The 17,865-nt window shown below is 41.3% G+C and overlaps 1 protein-coding gene across 7 annotated transcripts in view; it reads left to right on the forward strand.

Moving 5' to 3' along the window:
- Nucleotides 1-1,918: 1,918 nt before the first annotated feature.
- LOC146521410 (NACHT, LRR and PYD domains-containing protein 6-like) overlaps nucleotides 1,919-17,865 on the forward strand; it is a 30,701-nt gene continuing 14,754 nt past the window's right edge. For 2 of the 7 annotated variants that reach the window (XR_014873304.1, XM_085154932.1), the window contains exons 1-11: nucleotides 1,920-3,504; nucleotides 3,940-4,072; nucleotides 4,423-4,542; nucleotides 4,964-5,083; nucleotides 7,969-8,088; nucleotides 8,441-8,560; nucleotides 8,913-9,032; nucleotides 12,478-12,597; nucleotides 13,028-13,147; nucleotides 15,902-16,021; nucleotides 16,422-16,541. Coding sequence is in view for 1 of the 7 variants with exons in the window: in XM_085154932.1 (XP_085011058.1) it covers nucleotides 3,951-4,072; nucleotides 4,423-4,542; nucleotides 4,964-5,083; nucleotides 7,969-8,088; nucleotides 8,441-8,560; nucleotides 8,913-9,032; nucleotides 12,478-12,597; nucleotides 13,028-13,147; nucleotides 15,902-16,021; nucleotides 16,422-16,541 (1,202 nt within the window). In the remaining 6 variants the exon portion in view is untranslated. Of the gene's footprint in view, nucleotides 3,505-3,538; nucleotides 4,073-4,422; nucleotides 4,543-4,963; nucleotides 5,084-7,968; nucleotides 8,089-8,440; nucleotides 8,561-8,912; nucleotides 9,033-12,477; nucleotides 12,598-13,027; nucleotides 13,148-15,901; nucleotides 16,022-16,421; nucleotides 16,542-17,865 lie in introns of those variants that run through there. The other 5 variants (XR_014873307.1, XR_014873306.1, XR_014873305.1 and 2 more) reach the window with 5 other exon arrangements.

A 17,865-nucleotide genomic window follows, 5' to 3' on the forward strand; every position in this document is an offset into this window, starting at 1 on the left:
ACAAAATTGGGACGACAGACAGGCCAAGTTTTGGCTCAAAATTTTACAGCTTGACCTCTCACTTTGTCCCCACCCTGAAAAGAAGCTTAAAGGACATCTTCTCCTCCAGTTATCGGTTACCATCACTGGAAATTTTCAGGCAAGTTTTTCGCTGAATTGTTTTTGGCACCATGTGTCCCTGAATCTCACAAGCAAGCTCTAATTCCTGGCTGAATACATGGAATGCTGTTATTTAAGGTGGGAAATCAAAATTTGGGAAACAAAATAAAAACACACACACAACCAGAGAAATGTATGAGAAAGGCACGTGTTAGAGAAATGCCTTGTTTGAGAAAAAAGTTAAAATAACCCACCCACAAACGCACACACACGCAATGAAGAAACAGCTTACATTCATGAACACGTGAAGATTTTCCAGCAAGGTTAAAGCAGCAAAACTTAACATACACCTGTTGTTAAATGATAATGTTTATCCACTACTAACAAATAAACTCTCTGGGTTGCAGGACAATAACTTAACTTCAAAAAGAAAGACACTGGTATGACCAACCAGTGATGAAACAACAAATTTAGTGGTTAAAAGATGGTAAATGGCCTGTATTTATATAGCGCTTTACTAGTCCCTAAGGACCCCAAAGCGCTTTACATATCCAGTCATCCACCCATTCACACACACATTCACACACTGGTGATGGCAAGCTACATTGTAGCCACAGCCACCCTGAGGCGCACTGACAGAGGCGAGGCTGCCGGACACTGGCGCCACCGGGCCCTCTGACCACCACCAGTAGGCAACGGGTGAAGTGTCTTGCCCAAGGACACAACGACCGAGACTGTCCGAGCCGGGGCTCGAACCGGCAACCTTCCGATTACAAGGCGAACTCCCAACTCTTGAGCCACGATCGCCCCTCAAAAGAGTCAAATTGTGACATGTTTTCTGCTGATTGATTAATACAAGTGATTACTGAATGAAGGAAAATTCCTTTTTGGGGCTTTTAAACACGATCTTAAGAATTTTAACATGTACCTGTGTTGTCCTGTCAACTTGGTGGGTTATGACTTTATTATATAGTGAGGAAAAACAAAAAAAAGGGGGGGGGGGGAGAGAAGGCTGACACAGGGCCTGGCCTGTGTTTCTCCCCTCTCTAAATAACACAGCCAAAACAACATCATTTTCCTGTTCATCTGTTTTTGTTTTTGTTTTTGCAGGAACAGAAGGATGACAGAGACTAAAGGGGGAGGCACACATGAGTGTGAACTGCATACTTAACCCTTTGGTTGCTAATTTTGAGTTACTGATGTTTGCATTAAGAAAATTGTGTTTTATTATCTGTGTTTCGATTAATGTATCACATTATATTGTTGGGAATGTTAAATGCTAAAGTGAAGAAAAGCTTTGATTTTACTCATGACTGAACATGTTATTATTAACCATAGCAGGCCACTGTAAAAAGTCAATTAACTTTTATAGAGGAAAAAAGAAAGCCAAAAAACTCTATTGATGTCTATGAATAACAGGGGAATGATAGACTTGTCACATTCAAAATAGAGATATGTAATGACAAACACTGGTCCATGTCATTAAGGTTCTCCATTGAAATAGTTAATAAGTAGGAGAGCTTAGCTTCTGTCTCGCTAGCTTGCCCTGCGCTCAGTGACTCTGCGTTCGACTACTCCGCCTAGGCTGCACTGTCGAGCGCAGATCCACTGAGCGCTCAACACAGACAGCACCGTCAAAAGGAAAGTTGATAAAATGAATTAAAAATTTTGTATTGTTCGATACATATGCGTACCGAACCGAAAACACTGTATCGAACGATTCAATATCGATACGAGTATCGTTGCACCCCTAGTATATATATATATATATATATATATATATATATATATATATAATGAATCTCATAATAATCTGACAATACTATAATATTGGCCATATTATATTTACATTACCACAGTGAGATGACTTTAGTCTCATGAACAACATGAGCTAATTGTTATTTACTAACTACTCTTGAAATGACTGTTCAGTACAGAAATGAAGCCCAACTATCATATTTTACAGTCCTGTGGTCTCAGCCTCAGATACTCAACTAATCAAAGTGATGTCATGACAAAAATGAATGACCAACAAAATATTTTTTCTCCTTCATTTTTGTCACACAATCTCGCGTTTCTCGCGGTTAGTATCATGGTTGCTAGCCAACCTGAACAGCGCGACGAAGGCTAGACCATCCCATTTCACAAGCCTCTCACTTCCGCACTTCTCGTACTTATAGTACGCACCTTACGTAGAACGCGTAGTGCGCGTACTTCAAGCGTGCAGACCCTGAATTGGGACACAGCCATAGTGGGGATTAACGGCCAACTTTCCCACATTCTCTGCAACCCCGTGTACTCATCTGTAGATACATTTTAAGTTATTTACCATCTTGTATCTGCTTACCTGCAAATATATATATATTGACATAGCACAACGTTACACACTTTTGCAGTCTCACACAACTCTTATAGGTGCACTGCCTTATGGGTAGCGGCTGGGCTTATTTACTCCCACTAGAGGTGCTCATTTTAGGGGATACTCCCTCTTGTGGTGTAACGGAGGAATAACTACCCTTCCAGCACTATGTCATTTTTGGAGACTGGGGCACACATTATTTTACCACAATCAAAGAAAATACATATTTGAACAATCAGACCATTTAACTAACTATAATATTGTAACTGAAGATTATTGGGAGGTGTCCTGTGTTGTCCACAATGTCTTTCTTGTCCTTACACTGAGCTCCTGTAACATTCTATGTTTGTATTGTTCCAGCTCCTATTAATGGTTTCATTTCATTAAAGGTCAGAAACCATCATTGTTGTTGAACACATAGACCCTTCTGTGCTGCGATTATTTATTTGTTGCACTGGGAACAGCAAGTGATATTAATACTGCATTGAGAGACAACACCAAGTGAGTGTACCATTGTTGCTGGACATGAAGTAAAGACGGGTGGTTAATATGTCCATGAAATTCTTTTTTTCAGCTTCTAGGAGTACTGTCTCACTTTTCTAACCCTCAACCTGTTGTGGCAGATAGCATCCCCTCCCTGAACCTGAAGGTTTCTTCACATAGGGCATGGCATGAGCTCTGCCAACCACTAGCTAGAATAAATGCACAAATATTTCTTTCACTGCCACGCTTTCACTGTGCTTTCCTTGATGCAGTGGGAAACCATTATTGTGCAGCGCAATCGATAGAAAATACTGGGTTTTAGAGCAGATCCCCACATGTGCTGTGTGCAAAGGCCTTACTACTGCTGAAGGTTTATTCCTGTTAAAGGGGAGTGTTTTCAAAGATATATCTCTTCAATCTGTGCTAATCATTGGTTGACACACTGGGAATGTAGTCATACAAGTTCCTGTGGAGAAGGAAGGAGCTGCTCTGCTGAGGTGAGGAGGAAACAAAATACTGTCATTTCAATTTTTGCAGTCACGAAGCAGACAACTGAAATCAAGGTGAGTGTTACTGAGCATTTATGGGGTGTCAGAATAATAGGAAAAAATGTTTCTTATGGGAAAAAGTTAAGAAAAAGGAATTAATGTTTGTCAAGGTAGAACAAAAAAATCTGGAAATTGTTTTGGTCCATTTTAGTACTTGAGTTTGTGACACCTTCCAAAAAGAAATGTGATAATTGGAAATAAGGCTTTGGTTTATGGTCAGACTGGCATTTTTCTTCTTGTGCTGAGTTCTCTATTTCTCAGTGGGCTGTAAGAGAGTGAAAGTGTTGATTTATGAGGTAGAAAGTAAGCTGGGTTTAATACACGCTAGACTGTGTGTGCATCTGTGTATGCTGTATTTCCTGTTCTGCCAGTTAAAGGTGTCTATAAAAATATTTTTGATGTTTGTTTTTCTGCTGTACTCATAGTCGGTGTTCTTTGTTTCTCTGTCAGGAAGCCTAAAGATGAGTGGTTTGATAGAGGACAGAGCAGAGTTTCCAGGATCCAGCTCTATGTCCATGAACAGTGACACGTCCAGAGATTATCCTCCAGTCTTCAATCATGAACCTGGAACCTCAGGGACAAAGTAAGAGACTGCTTCTGCTATCAACTGAGTGAAGATGATTTTGGTTTTGAAGTCTTTTATATTCTATCTATCTATCTATCTATCTACAATGTGAAAATAGTGAAAGAATAGTCTTTCTGAAAAAAGCTCTTAAAGTTCTCTCACATTCATAAAAAGTTCTTTTCCTCAAACAACCACTGAGACATCTGTGTTGTTTTCAGTCTGTATTATGTGTTTGATCTCCAGATATTTGTTTTCCATGAAGTTGGTGACAGACTGTCTCATAAATCTGACACTGAGAGAGAAGCAGCTCAGTGGCCAACAACAGTTAAATGCAGAAGAACAATTGCTTCTTCATTTTGTCTTTGCAGACGTCAACAACACAAACACAGAGGAGAGTTTCCAGGATCCAGCTCTGTGTCCATGACCAGTGACACGTCCAGAGATTATCCTCCTGTCTTCGGTCATGAACATGGACCCTCAGTCACACAGTAAGAGACTGCTTCTGCTATCAACTGAGTGAAGATGATTTTGGTTTTGAAGTCTTTTATATTCTACCTACCTACCTACCTACCTACCTAGCTAGCTAGCTAGCTAGCTAGCTACAATGTGAAAATGGTGAAAGGATAGTCTTTCTGACAAAAGCTCTTAAAGTTCTCTCACATTCATAAGAAATGATTTTCCTCAACCAACCACTCACACATCTGTGTTGTTTTCAGTATGTAATATGTGTTTGATCTCCAGATATTTGTTTTCAGTGAAGTGGGTGACAGACTGTCCTACAAAAATTATGTCAGTAGTGACAAAATTAAAAGCTTCAGCCAGATAAAAGCAGAGAGAAGCAGCTCAGTGACCAAAAACAGTTAAATGCAGAAGAACAATTGCTTCTTCATTTTGTCTTTGCGTTTGCAGACGTCAACAACACAAACACAGAGGAGAGTTTCCAGGATCCAGCTCTATGTCCATGAACAGTGACACGTCCAGAGATTATCCTCCAGTCTTCAGTCATGAACCTGGACCGTCAGTCACACAGTAAGAGACTGCTTCTGCTATCAACTGAGTGAAGATGATTTTGGTTTTGAAGTCTTTTATATTCTATCTATCTACAGTGGGGCAAAAAAGTATTTAGTCAGCCACCGATTGTGCAAGTTCCCCCACTTAAAATGATGACAGAAGTCAGTAATTTGCACCAGAGGTACACTTCAACTGTGAGAGACAGAATGTGAAAAAAAAATCCATGAATTCACATGGTAGGATTTGTAAAGAATTTATTTGTAAATCAGGGTGGAAAATAAGTATTTGGTCACCTCAAACAAGGAAAATCCCTGGCTCTCACAGACCTGTAACGTCTTCTGTAAGAAGCTTTTCTGTCCCCCACTCGTTACCTGTATGAATGGCACCTGTTTGACCTCATCATCTGTATAAAAGACACCTGTCCACAGCCTCAACCAGTCAGACTCCAAACTCCGCCATGGCCAAGACCAAAGAGCTTTCGAAGGACACCAGGAAAAGAATTGTAGACCTGCACCAGACTGGGAAGAGTGAATCTACAATAGGCAAGCAGCTTGGTGTGAAAAAATCAACTGTGGGAGCAATCATCAGAAAATGGAAGACATACAAGACCACTGATAATCTCCCTCGATCTGGGGCTCCACGCAAGATCTCATCCCGTGGGGTCAAAATGATCATGAGAACGGTGAGCAAAGATCCCAGAACCACACGGGGGGACCTGGTGAATGACCTGCAGAGAGCTGGGACCAAAGTAACAAAGGTCACCATCAGTAACACACTACAACGACAGGGAATCAAATCCCGCAGTGCCAGACGTGTTCCGCTGCTGAAGCCAGTGCATGTCCAGGCCCGTCTGAAGTTTGCCAGAGAGCACATGGATGATACAGCAGAGGATTGGGAGAATGTCATGTGGTCAGATGAAACCAAAGTAGAACTTTTTGGTATAAACTCAACTCGTCGTGTTTGGAGGAAGAAGAATACTGAGTTGCATCCCAAGAACACCATACCTACTGTGAAGCATGGGGGTGGAAACATCATGCTATGGGGCTGTTTTTCTGCCAAGGGGACAGGACGACTGATCCGTGTTAAGGACAGAATGAATGGGGCCAAGTATCGTGAGATTTTGAGCCAAAACCTCCTTCCATCAGTGAGAACTTTGAAGATGAAACGAGGCTGGGTCTTCCAACATGACAATGATCCAAAACACACCACCTGGGCAACAAAGGAGTGGCTCCGTAAGAAGCATTTGAAAGTCCTGGAGTGGCCTAGCCAGTCTCCAGACCTCAACCCCATAGAAAATCTGTGGCGGGAGTTGAAAGTCCGTGTTGCTCGGCGACAGCCCCAAAACATCACTGCTCTTGAGAAGATCTGCATGGAGGAATGGGCCAAAATACCAGCTACTGTGTGTGCAAACCTGGTAAAGACCTATAGTAAACGTTTGACCTCTGTTATTGCCAACAAAGGTTATGTTACAAAGTATTGAGTTGTATTTTTGTTATTGACCAAATACTTATTTTCCACCCTGATTTACGAATAAATTCTTTACAAATCCTACCATGTGAATTCATGGATTTTTTTTTCACATTCTGTCTCTCACAGTTGAAGTGTACCTCTGGTGCAAATTACTGACCTCTGTCATCATTTTAACCCTTTAAAACCGGTAGGAGCGGGCACGCTCTGTTTTGCGTAACTATTTTTAAATCCCGGTAGCTCTGCAACCACGTGAGCTACCGCAATATTTTTTTTTGCATATGAAACCTGAGGAGTGGTACTTACATCTTATGCCATCAGCTTGTCCTAAGTCACAGTTTCCTTCCACATATAGCTTTGCAAAAACTGCATAAAAAGCACTTGCAGCAACAAAAACATAATATTCCAGAAACACGCTTTGCCGATCCGATCAGCTGTTTGTAACACTTCCTACGTTGGATTAGACGGCAGCGCGAACTATCGCATGTCCGCCATGACCTGCCCGAAACCGGAAGTGACGTCATTTTCGTGGAAATGTAGTTTTTTACGGTCCGGGCCTCAATGAGCCTATACTGGTGTTTTTAAAAGTTATGTTTGACTTTATGACTTTCTGTATCGTTTCTGGGATGCTTAGGACTCATATTGCACTGCTGGAAATAGTTTATTTTGATGCATATGCTGCTTTTTTGCAAATTTGCATCATAATATTTATTTTTGTTTTTCCTGCAGTGTATAAAAATTGGTGTATTTCAAAAATAAAACTATGAAGGCACTCAAAATAAATTTCCTGTGGTGGGAAACTATCTTGTGCAACTTTTTTGTATTTACAGTTTTGAGGGATAAGCCTCTTAAATTTCTCTAACTAGAAATATATGTTAAAAAAACAAAAACGATTTTCATTTTTTTTGTAGTTTATTGCACTTTTTTGCAATTTATGTAATCACTATGCACTTAATTCCTACATATTATTAAAATCTAGGCTGTAATGGTTGTATTGATGTATAGCAACTTGAAATGCTCCCAAAAATGGCACTACAGCATGTAAAAATATAATATAAGCTCTGGCGGACTTGGTTCTATGGTAGGTCTTAAAGGGTTAAGTGGGGGAACTTGCACAATTGGTGGCTGACTAAATACTTTTTTGCCCCACTGTATCTATCTATCTACAATGTGAAAATGGTGAAAGGATAGTCTTTCTGACAAAAGCTCTTAAAGTTCTCTCACATTCATAAAAAATGATTTTCCTCAACCAACCACTCACACATCTGTGTTGTTTTCAGTCTGTAATATGTGTTTGATCTCCAGATATTTGTTTTCCATGAAGTTGGTGACAGACTGTCTCATAAATCTGACACTGAGAGAGAAGCAGCTCAGTGGCCAACAACAGGTAAATGTAAAAGAAAAACATCTTCTTCATTGTATGTTTGTGTTTGCAGACGTCAACAACACAAACACAGAGGAGAGTTTCCAGGTTCCAGCTCTGTGTCCATGAACAGTGACACGTCCAGAGATTATCCTCCAGTCTTCAGTCATGAACCTGGAACCTCAGTCACACAGTAAGAGACTGCTTCTGCTATTAACTGAGTGAAGATGATTTTGGTTTTGAAGTCTTTTATATTCTATCTATCTATCTATCTACAATGTGAAAATGGTGAAAGGATAGTCTTTCTGACAAAAGCTCTTAAAGTTCTCTCACATTCATAAAAAATGATTTTCCTCAACCAACCACTCACACATCTGTGTTGTTTTCAGTCTGTAATATGTGTTTGATCTCCAGGTATTTGTTTTCCATGAAGTTGGTGACAGCCTGTCTCATAAATCTGACACTGAGAGAGAAGCAGCTCAGTGGCCAACAACAGGTAAATGTAAAAGAAAAACATCTTCTTCATTGTATGTTTGTGTTTGCAGACGTCAACAACACAAACACAGAGGAGAGTTTCCAGGTTCCAGCTCTGTGTCCATGAACAGTGACACGTCCAGAGATTATCCTCCAGTCTTCAGTCATGAACATGGACCCTCAGTCACACAGTAAGAGACTGCTTCTGCTATTAACTGAGTGAAGATGATTTTGGTTTTGAAGTCTTTTATATTCTATCTATCTATCTATCTACAATGTGAAAATGGTGAAAGGATAGTCTTTCTGACAAAAGCTCTTAAAGTTCTCTCACATTCATAAAAAATGATTTTCCTCAACCAACCACTCACACATCTGTGTTGTTTTCAGTCTGTAATATGTGTTTGATCTCCAGGTATTTGTTTTCCATGAAGTTGGTGACAGCCTGTCTCATAAATCTGACACTGAGAGAGAAGCAGCTCAGTGGCCAACAACAGGTAAATGTAAAAGAAAAACATCTTCTTCATTGTATGTTTGTGTTTGCAGACGTCAACAACACAAACACAGAGGAGAGTTTCCAGGTTCCAGCTCTGTGTCCATGAACAGTGACACGTCCAGAGATTATCCTCCAGTCTTCAGTCATGAACATGGACCCTCAGTCACACAGTAAGAGACTGCTTCTGCTATTAACTGAGTGAAGATGATTTTGGTTTTGAAGTCTTTCATATTATTTCAAAGGGGTTTGTAGGGTTGAAGTCACTGAATGTGGCTTAACCTATTCCACATCAGGTTTTGTTTGAGATTAAAGATCAAAAGGTATGAAATGAAGGCTTTTGGAACTATTTATCCTTTGGAAAGTAAAAGTAACCATTCTTGGAAGCTATAGGGTAAACTCTGTTTCCAAAAATGGTGAAAAGTATGCTTAACATCTTTTAACATATTAGCATGTTTCTAGTATTTATGACCAAGGCTGTTAATATGACACATTCATTCAGGGGCCTCAAGGGCCAGTGTCCTGCAGGTTTTAGATGTGTCCTTGATCCAACAAAGCTCAATTAAATGGCTAAATTACCTCCTCAACCTGTCTTGAAGTTTTCCAGAATCCTGGTAATGAACTAATCATTTGATTCAGGTGTGTTGACCCAGGGTGTAATGTGCTAACTTGTACATATGTACATACCTCCCCAGTCATGGCCCCGCCAGATGCAAAGGTGGGGGGAAAAGGTAAAGGCGGGGGACATGTGGGCAATACGCCAGATAGGGAGCGGATGCTGCAGGATGAAGAACTCTCACCCGCTGGCTGAGGTGTCAGACACAGTGAGGTCCAACTGGCATGTTAACTGGTGAAGCTCGAGCAATACGCCAGGAGAGACAGTCTGCACTAGTGGGCTCAGCAAGGAACGTGACCCGAAGGTCGGTCTCCAGAGCCAAGCAGCCGCACCGTCCACAGACAGGGAAGCAGGAAGAGTGAACTCGCAAACGGGACACCTGTAGGCTGCCAGGAAGTTTAGCTCACTGATTGAGCCTCTGCTGGCTGCGTAAACCTGCAGCACGCGGGCAATACGCCAGGGGAGCACAGCCTACTACGCCAATCGAGCACGGCAGCTAAGCTAAGGGTCTTGCTAAGGGAGACCGGGGCTAAGGGAGAGGCAGCATCCAGGGAGGCTGCAGAAACAAGCTCCCACAAACGGACACCACTGCCATTGCCAATATCACACACACAGTCACACAGTACCACAAGTAGGTACCATCAGTCAACCACACACGCACAAACAAGTGGAGATAAAACAATCACCGGTGTCAAGTTTGCACAGCTGTTTTATAAGTAAGTTTTTGGGTGTGGCCGGGCTAGCCGGAGTATCCACACGCCACGACCAAGAGGGGGTCATACCACGTACATATGGAATATATAACAGAGTGGAGAGATAGTCTCGGTATGATAGAGAACAACCACTCACACAGCAGCTGCTGTAAAGATTCTTGTTTTTCTTACCCGTTTTCCTCACTCTCCCTCATCAGATTTACCATGTTTCCCTTTTTCACCATTGATTGGCTCTGGAGTTTGCCTTTAATTGCATGCACCTGCCACACATTATATAAGGACTGCACTCACTTACAGCTCACACTTTTCACTCCCAAATGGGGCGGCAGCTGAGAGTTTATGTGTGTCATGTGTCTCTTCGTTTAAGTTGAGTTACCACTGATTCTCTTCTTTGGCTCTCGGAGGAGGCGGACACACTTTTCTCCTCTCCCTTATCTTCCCTGCTTATGTCCTTGTCTAGTCTCGTGGGTTTTTTTGTATTTTCCCTGGAACATTCTCTCACAGTCTGTTCTCTAAAACCTAAAAGAGGAATTATGGATTTGATCAACTTGTCCCTAGATGCAATTGACACCCCTTTCTCAACGAGAAGTTTGGGCTTGGGTGAGCCTGAGTGCTGAAGATATCTACCTATTCTGAACCATGATAACAGGGTTCTGGCGGATCGGAGCTGGCTTGGCCCTGGCTTATCGAAGAATTAAGAAAGTGGAACCGGCTGTTCAAACACCCACAAGGCTGCCCGCTGGGATTGGAACGATGGGAGAGGCGTGAGTTTCTCAAAATGGGCTCATTGAGTCACCACGGATAAGATCTTGGAGAGGCTACGGCTGCTGTGAATACTCAGAATAAGATCTCTGACTGCAGACTGGATACATCTCGGAAGGGCTCACTCTGAATAACATCTCTGGTCGCAAAATTGGATGACATCTCGGGGAGGCACACTGCCGTGAGTTCTCAGAAATTGGCTCCTTGAGCACAAGAAATGACAACATCACAGAACGCAAGTATGGCAAAGCTCGCGGCTCTCCAACGGGAGATTGAGAGACCAGTGTTGGACTGTAGAACTGCTTTGAAATTCATATGAGCTGTTCGCACTAAAGTAAAAAATACCATCACTTCATGCGGATACCCTCTCGGCGCCAGCTGCAAGGCCGGAGCTGAACAAAACACCCTGATAACGGCCGTGTTGAGTCTGTTCTTCCCATTCCATGCAAGGCCTCCTGGGTTGGCTGGAAGACTGTTTACTTAGCCTGGCAGGGTGAAGGAAACTGTCTCAGCTGAACTATGGACACGCACACACATACATATACTAATACTGATAAGCACTCACCGACGCATCACCCTCCCTACCCCGGATCCAACGCCACCTCCAACGCTTACCTCCCCTCTGATGTGGACATCGGGTCAGTTGGAGGCGCAGTCGAAAGATTGCAGCGGTCCCAGATCAGATGTACACACTGGAACTCTTTCCCATGTTGCTGTCTGTGTTTATTGTGTTATGGTGTGTTGATATCTGTGCATTCCTGTATTATCCTTTTGTGTTACACATTTCGATGTTTTTTTCCTCGCTACCTAGCCTGACCTGTTTCCCCAATGTGATGTTTCTGTATTGTATGTACGGTTGGCAAGGTCTGTCATCTCGGTTGTGGGCAAAAGACCTGCAACTGACAAAGAAAGGCTATCTCATCTCTCATCTCATTACAATTCAATAAGCCGAGGTACTGCAACAGGTTAATGGCTGTTTTATTCACATTCTGATCAGATGAAACCATGGTGATAACAACTTCAACCTTCCTTTTAACAACCTCAATAACAGCAGCTGTGTTACTTTCATTGTGTATAATGTGTTTAACCCCTTGATATTTTTACTATGCAGTACTGTAGTTTTATCTTCCTTTATAAAATAACTGCTGTCCCGGCAGTGCAACTATCCATGACTTCGATTGGTTTGTTGCTGCGAACTCAACAACTTTCATGTGAATGTGTTCATAGCTAGACTGAACCCTGGGTAAACATTGTGAGTTAATGAACTAGCTGATAAAGGGAAGAGTTATTGTGTATAAAACAGGAAAATCTACATCAAAATCCAAACTCAAAAATATTAATTATGGATTCTAAAGAAATTTAAAAGCATTACACTGGAGACAGACTGTCCTACAAAAGTTATGTCAGTAGTGACAAAATTAAAAGCTTCAGCCTGATAAATCTGACACAGAGAGAAGCAGCTCAGTGGCCAACAACAGTTAAATGCAGAAGAACAATTGCTTCTTCATTTTGTCTTTGCGTTTGCAGACGTCAACAACACAAACACAGAGGAGAGTTTCCAGGATCCAGCTCTGTGTCCATGAAAAGTGACACTTCCAGAGATTATCCTCCAGTCTTCAGTCATGAACATGGACCCTCAGTCACACAGTAAGAGACTGCTTCTGCTATCAACTGAGTGAAGATGATTTTCGTTTTGAAGTCTTTTATATTCTATCTATCTATCTACCTACCTATCTACCTACCTACCTACCTACCTACCTACCAACCATGTGAAAATGGTGAAAGAATAGTCTTTCTGACAAAAGCTCTTAAAGTTCTCTCACATTCATAAAAATTGATTTTCCTCAACCAACCACTCACACATCTGTGTTGTTTTCAGTATGTAATATGTGTTTGATCTCCAGATATTTGTTTTCAGTGAAGTTGGTGACAGACTGTCCTACAACAATTATGTCAGTACTGACAAAATTAAAAGCTTCAGCCAGATAAATCTGACACGGAGAGAAGCAGCTCAGTGGCCAACAACAGTTGAATGCAGAAGAACAATTGCTTCTTCATTTTGTCTTTGCGTTTGCAGACGACAGCGACACAAACACAGAGGAGAGTTTCCAGGATCCAGCTCTGTGTCCATGAAAAGTGACACTTCCAGAGATTATCCTCCAGTCTTCAGTCATGAACATGGACCCTCAGTCACACAGTAAGAGACTGCTTCTGCTATCAACTGAGTGAAGATGATTTTGGTTTTGAAGTCTTTTATATTATTTCAAAGGGGTTTGTAGGGTTGGAGTCACTGAATGTGGCTTAACCTATTCCACATCAGGTTTTGTTTGAGATTAAAGATCAAAAGGTATGAAATGAAGGCTTTTGGAACTATTATTCCTTTGGAAAGTAAAAGTAACCATTCTTGGAAGGTATAAGTTAAACTCACCAAAAATGGTGAAAAGTATGCTTAACATCTTTTAACATATTAGCATGTTTCTAGTATTTATGACCAAGGCTGTTAATATGACACATTCATTCAGGGGCCTCAAGGGCCAGTGTCCTGCAGGTTTTAGATGTGTCCTTGATCCAACAAAGCTGAATTAAATGGCTAAATTACCTCCTCAACCTGTCTTGAAGTTTTCCAGAATCCTGGTAATGAACTAATCATTTGATTCAGGTGTGTTGATCCAGGGTGTAATGTGCTAACTTGTACATATGTACATACCTCCCCAGTCATGGCCCCGCCAGATGCAAAGGTGGGGGGAAAAGGTAAAGGCGGGGGACATGTGGGCAATACGCCAGATAGGGAGCGGATGCTGCAGGATGAAGAACTCTCACCCGCTGGCTGAGGGTCTTGCTAAGGGAGACCGGGGCTAAGTTAGAGGCAGCATCCAGGGAGGCTGCAGAAACAAGCTCCCACAAATGGACACCACTGCCATTGCCAATATCACACACACAGTCACACAGTACCACAAGTAGGTACCATCAGTCAACCACACACGCACAAACAAGTGGAGATAAAACAATCACCGGTGTCAAGTTTGCACAGCTGTTTTATAAGTAAGTTTTTGGGTGTGGCCGGGCTAGCCGGAGTATCCACACGCCACGACCAAGAGGGGGTCATACCACGTACATATGGAATATATAACAGAGTGGAGAGATAGTCTCGGTATGATAGAGAACAACCACTCACACAGCAGCTGCTGTAAAGATTCTTGTTTTTCTTACCCGTTTTCCTCACTCTCCCTCACCAGATTTACCATGTTTCCCTTTTTCACCATTGATTGGCTCTGGAGTTTGCCTTTAATTGCATGCACCTGCCACACATTATATAAGGACTGCACTCACTTGCTGTGTCCCAATTCAGGGTCTGCACGCTTGAAGTGCGCATTTCAAGTGCGATTACGTCACCGCCACGCGACGACGGCTGTCCCAATTCGAAGTGTACTTCAAATGCATACTCCAAATGCGCGTCGATTTCCCCAAATATCAAGCGTGGTCCGGTGCACGCTTCGTGGTACCGTATATCCCACAATTCATAGCGCGGCGGTAGGTGTGGATAATTTTGCCGCAAAATACGGCAGAAAGGAGCGGCCGAAGAGTGAACTGTCAAAAGTAAGTACTGAATATGACGTCACTTATTCATGTGAGAATGTTTAATAACGAAGAACATTAAAACATTGCTGTTGGCCACATGTCAGCAAAGTTATGTGACATTAGTGATGTTTGTACTTTGAGCGTTAACTTAGTTGTAAAGCCTTTATATATATATATATATATATATATATATATATGTGTATATATATATATATATATATATATATGTGTATATCTCATAATAATCTGACAATAAAAATAATATTGGCCATATTATATTTACATTACCACAGTGAGATGATTTGAATCTCATGAACAACATGAGCTAATTGTTATTTACTCACTACTCTTGTAATGACTGTTCAGTACAGAAATGAAGCCCAACAATCATGTTTTACAGTCCTGTGGTCTCAGCCTCAGATACTCAACTAATCAAAGTGATGTCATGACAAAAATGAATGACCAACAAAACATTTTTTTCTCCTTCATTTATGTCACACAATCTTGCGTTTCTCACGGTTAGTATCATGGTTGCTAGGCAACCTGAACAGCGTGACGAAGGCTAGACCGTCCCATTTCACAAGCCTCTCACTTCCTCACTTCTCGTACTTATAGTACGCACCGTACGTAGTACGCGTAGTGCGCGTACTTCAAGCGTGCAGACCCTGAATTGGGACACAGCAACTTACAGCTCACACTTTTCACTCCCACATGGGGCGGCAGCTGAGAGTTTATGTGTGTCATGTGTGTCTTCCTTTAAGTTGAGTTACCACTGATTACAATTCAATAAGCCGAGGTACTGCAACAGGTTAATGGCTGTTTTATTCACATTCTGATCAGATGAAACCATGGTGATAACAACCTCAACCTTCCTTTTAACAACCTCAATAACAGCAGCTGTGTTACTTTCATTGTGTATAATGTGTTTAACCCCTTGATATTTTTACTATGAAGTTCTGTAGTTTTATCTTCCTTTATAAAATAACTGCTGTCCCGGCAGTGCAACTATCCATGACTTCGATTGGTTTGTTGCTGCGAACTCAACAACTTTCATGTGAATGTGTTCATAGCTAGACTGAACCCTGGGTAAACATTGTGAGTTAATGAACTAGCTGATAAAGGGAAGAGTTATTGTGTATAAAACAGGAAAATCTACATCAAAATCCAAACTCAAAAATATTAATTATGGATTCTAAAGAAATTTAAAAGCATTGCCCTGGTGATAGACTGTCCTACAAAAGTTATGTCAGTTGAGACAAAATTAAAAGCTTCAGCCTGATAAATCTGACACTGAGAGAGAAGCAGCTCAGTGGCCAACAACAGTTAAATACAGAAGAACAATTGCTTCTTCATTTTGTCTTTGCGTTTGCAGTCATCAGCGACACAAACACAGAGGAGAGTTTCCAGGATCCAGCTCTGTGTCCATGAACAGTGACACGTCCAGAGATTATCCTCCAGTCTTCAGTCATGAACATGGACCCTCAGTCACACAGTAAGAGACTGCTTCTGCTATCAACTGAGTGAAGATGATTTTGGTTTTGAAGTCTTTTATATTCTATCTATCTATCTATCTATCTACAATGTGAAAATGGTGAAAGGATAGTCTTTCTGACAAAAGCTCTTAAAGTTCTCTCACATTCATAAAAATTGATTTTCCTCAACCAACCCCTCACACATCTGTGTTGTTTTCAGTATGTAATATGTGTTTGATCTCCAGATATTTGTTTTCAGTGAAGTGGGTGACAGACTGTCCTACAAAAATTATGCCAGTAGTGACAAAATTAAAAGCTTCAGCCAGATAAATCTGACACTGAGAGAGAAGCAGCTCAGTGACCAACAACAGTTAAATGCAGAAGAACAATTGGTTCTTCATTTTGTCTTTGCGTTTGCAGACGTCAACAACACAAACACAGAGGAGAGTTTCCAGGATCCAGCTCTGTGTCCATGAAAAGTGACACTTCCAGAGATTATCCTCCAGTCTTCAGTCATGAACATGGACCCTCAGTCACACAGTAAGAGACTGCTTCTGCTATCAACTGAGTGAAGATGATTTTGGTTTTGAAGTCTTTCATATTATTTCAAAGGGGTTTGTAGGGTTGGAGTCAAAGGCTCAACCTGTTCCACATCAGGTTTTGTTTGAGACTAAAGATCAAAAGGTATGAAATGAAGGCTTTTTTTTGGAAAGTAAAGAGACCATTCTTCGAACCTATAGGGTAAACTCTAAGGCAGCTGTCCCCAACCTTTTTTGCGCCACGGACCAGTTTATGCCCGACAATATTTTCATGGACCGGCCTTTAAGGTGTCGCGGATAAATACAACAAAACAAAACTAGTACCCGTACCGAAAAAAAGAAATTTACTCATAACACACGTTAAAAGACCAAGGAAAACCGAGTAAATGATAAAAACGATAACAAAAAACCCCTGAAAACTATACATTTCACACCTGAGCCTCAACTTTCCCTCACGGACTCACGGACTGGTACCGGTCCGAGGCCCGGGGGTTGGGGACCACTGCTCTAAGGTCTTCCAAAAATGGTGAACAATGACTTCCCCAAAACAACCACTCACACAGCAGCTGTGTTGCTTTCAATGTTTATGTGTTTAATTGATATTTTTGATATTTGATAATTTTACTGTGATGTTTTGTAGTTTTATATTCTTAACTGCTGTCCTGGCAGTGCACCTATCCATGACTTCGATTGGTTTGTTTCTGCAAATGCAACAACTTTGATGTGACTGTGTTCATAGTTAGACTGAACCCTGGGTAATATAGCGAGTTAATTAACTAGCTTCATGGGACCACTTGCCACGATTAGAAGTGCTAGGATTAAGAAATAAAAGATGCATTAAACATTCTGTGGGTCTATAACAGGAAAAACCAAAACAGAAATCCAAACTTTAATTTGCTAGAAATCTATAAATGATTTAAAAGGATTTCCCTGGTGACAATCTTGTCACAATCGGTGGGAGTGGATTGTGTGGAGTGAGGAGGTGGACCAAGTACAGACATGAAAGAACCAAACTTAATCTTAACAGAAAGCGAGCCATTTATTAATAAAGACTGGTTTTAACAGTAATAAAATGGCAAAGGCAAAACTAAACACTAACCTAACCTGAGTGAACTCAGGCTAAACATAAAAAGCCCTGAACATTAACATGAACATGGGAAAAAAGACATAAAAAAGACTTGGCATGGCATGAAACTCCTGGTAAACATGGCATGAGCATGGCAGAATAGCATACAATCAGACAAAGAATGAATGAAAACTCAGTGACTAAATACACACAGGAGGTGTTCAAGGGAAGTGGAAAAACACGGGGAAAGGGCTGATGT

The sequence above is a fragment of the Neolamprologus multifasciatus genome, chromosome 3 (assembly GCF_963576455.1).
Source record: "Neolamprologus multifasciatus chromosome 3, fNeoMul1.2, whole genome shotgun sequence".
Classification (NCBI taxonomy): Eukaryota; Metazoa; Chordata; class Actinopteri; order Cichliformes; family Cichlidae; genus Neolamprologus; species Neolamprologus multifasciatus.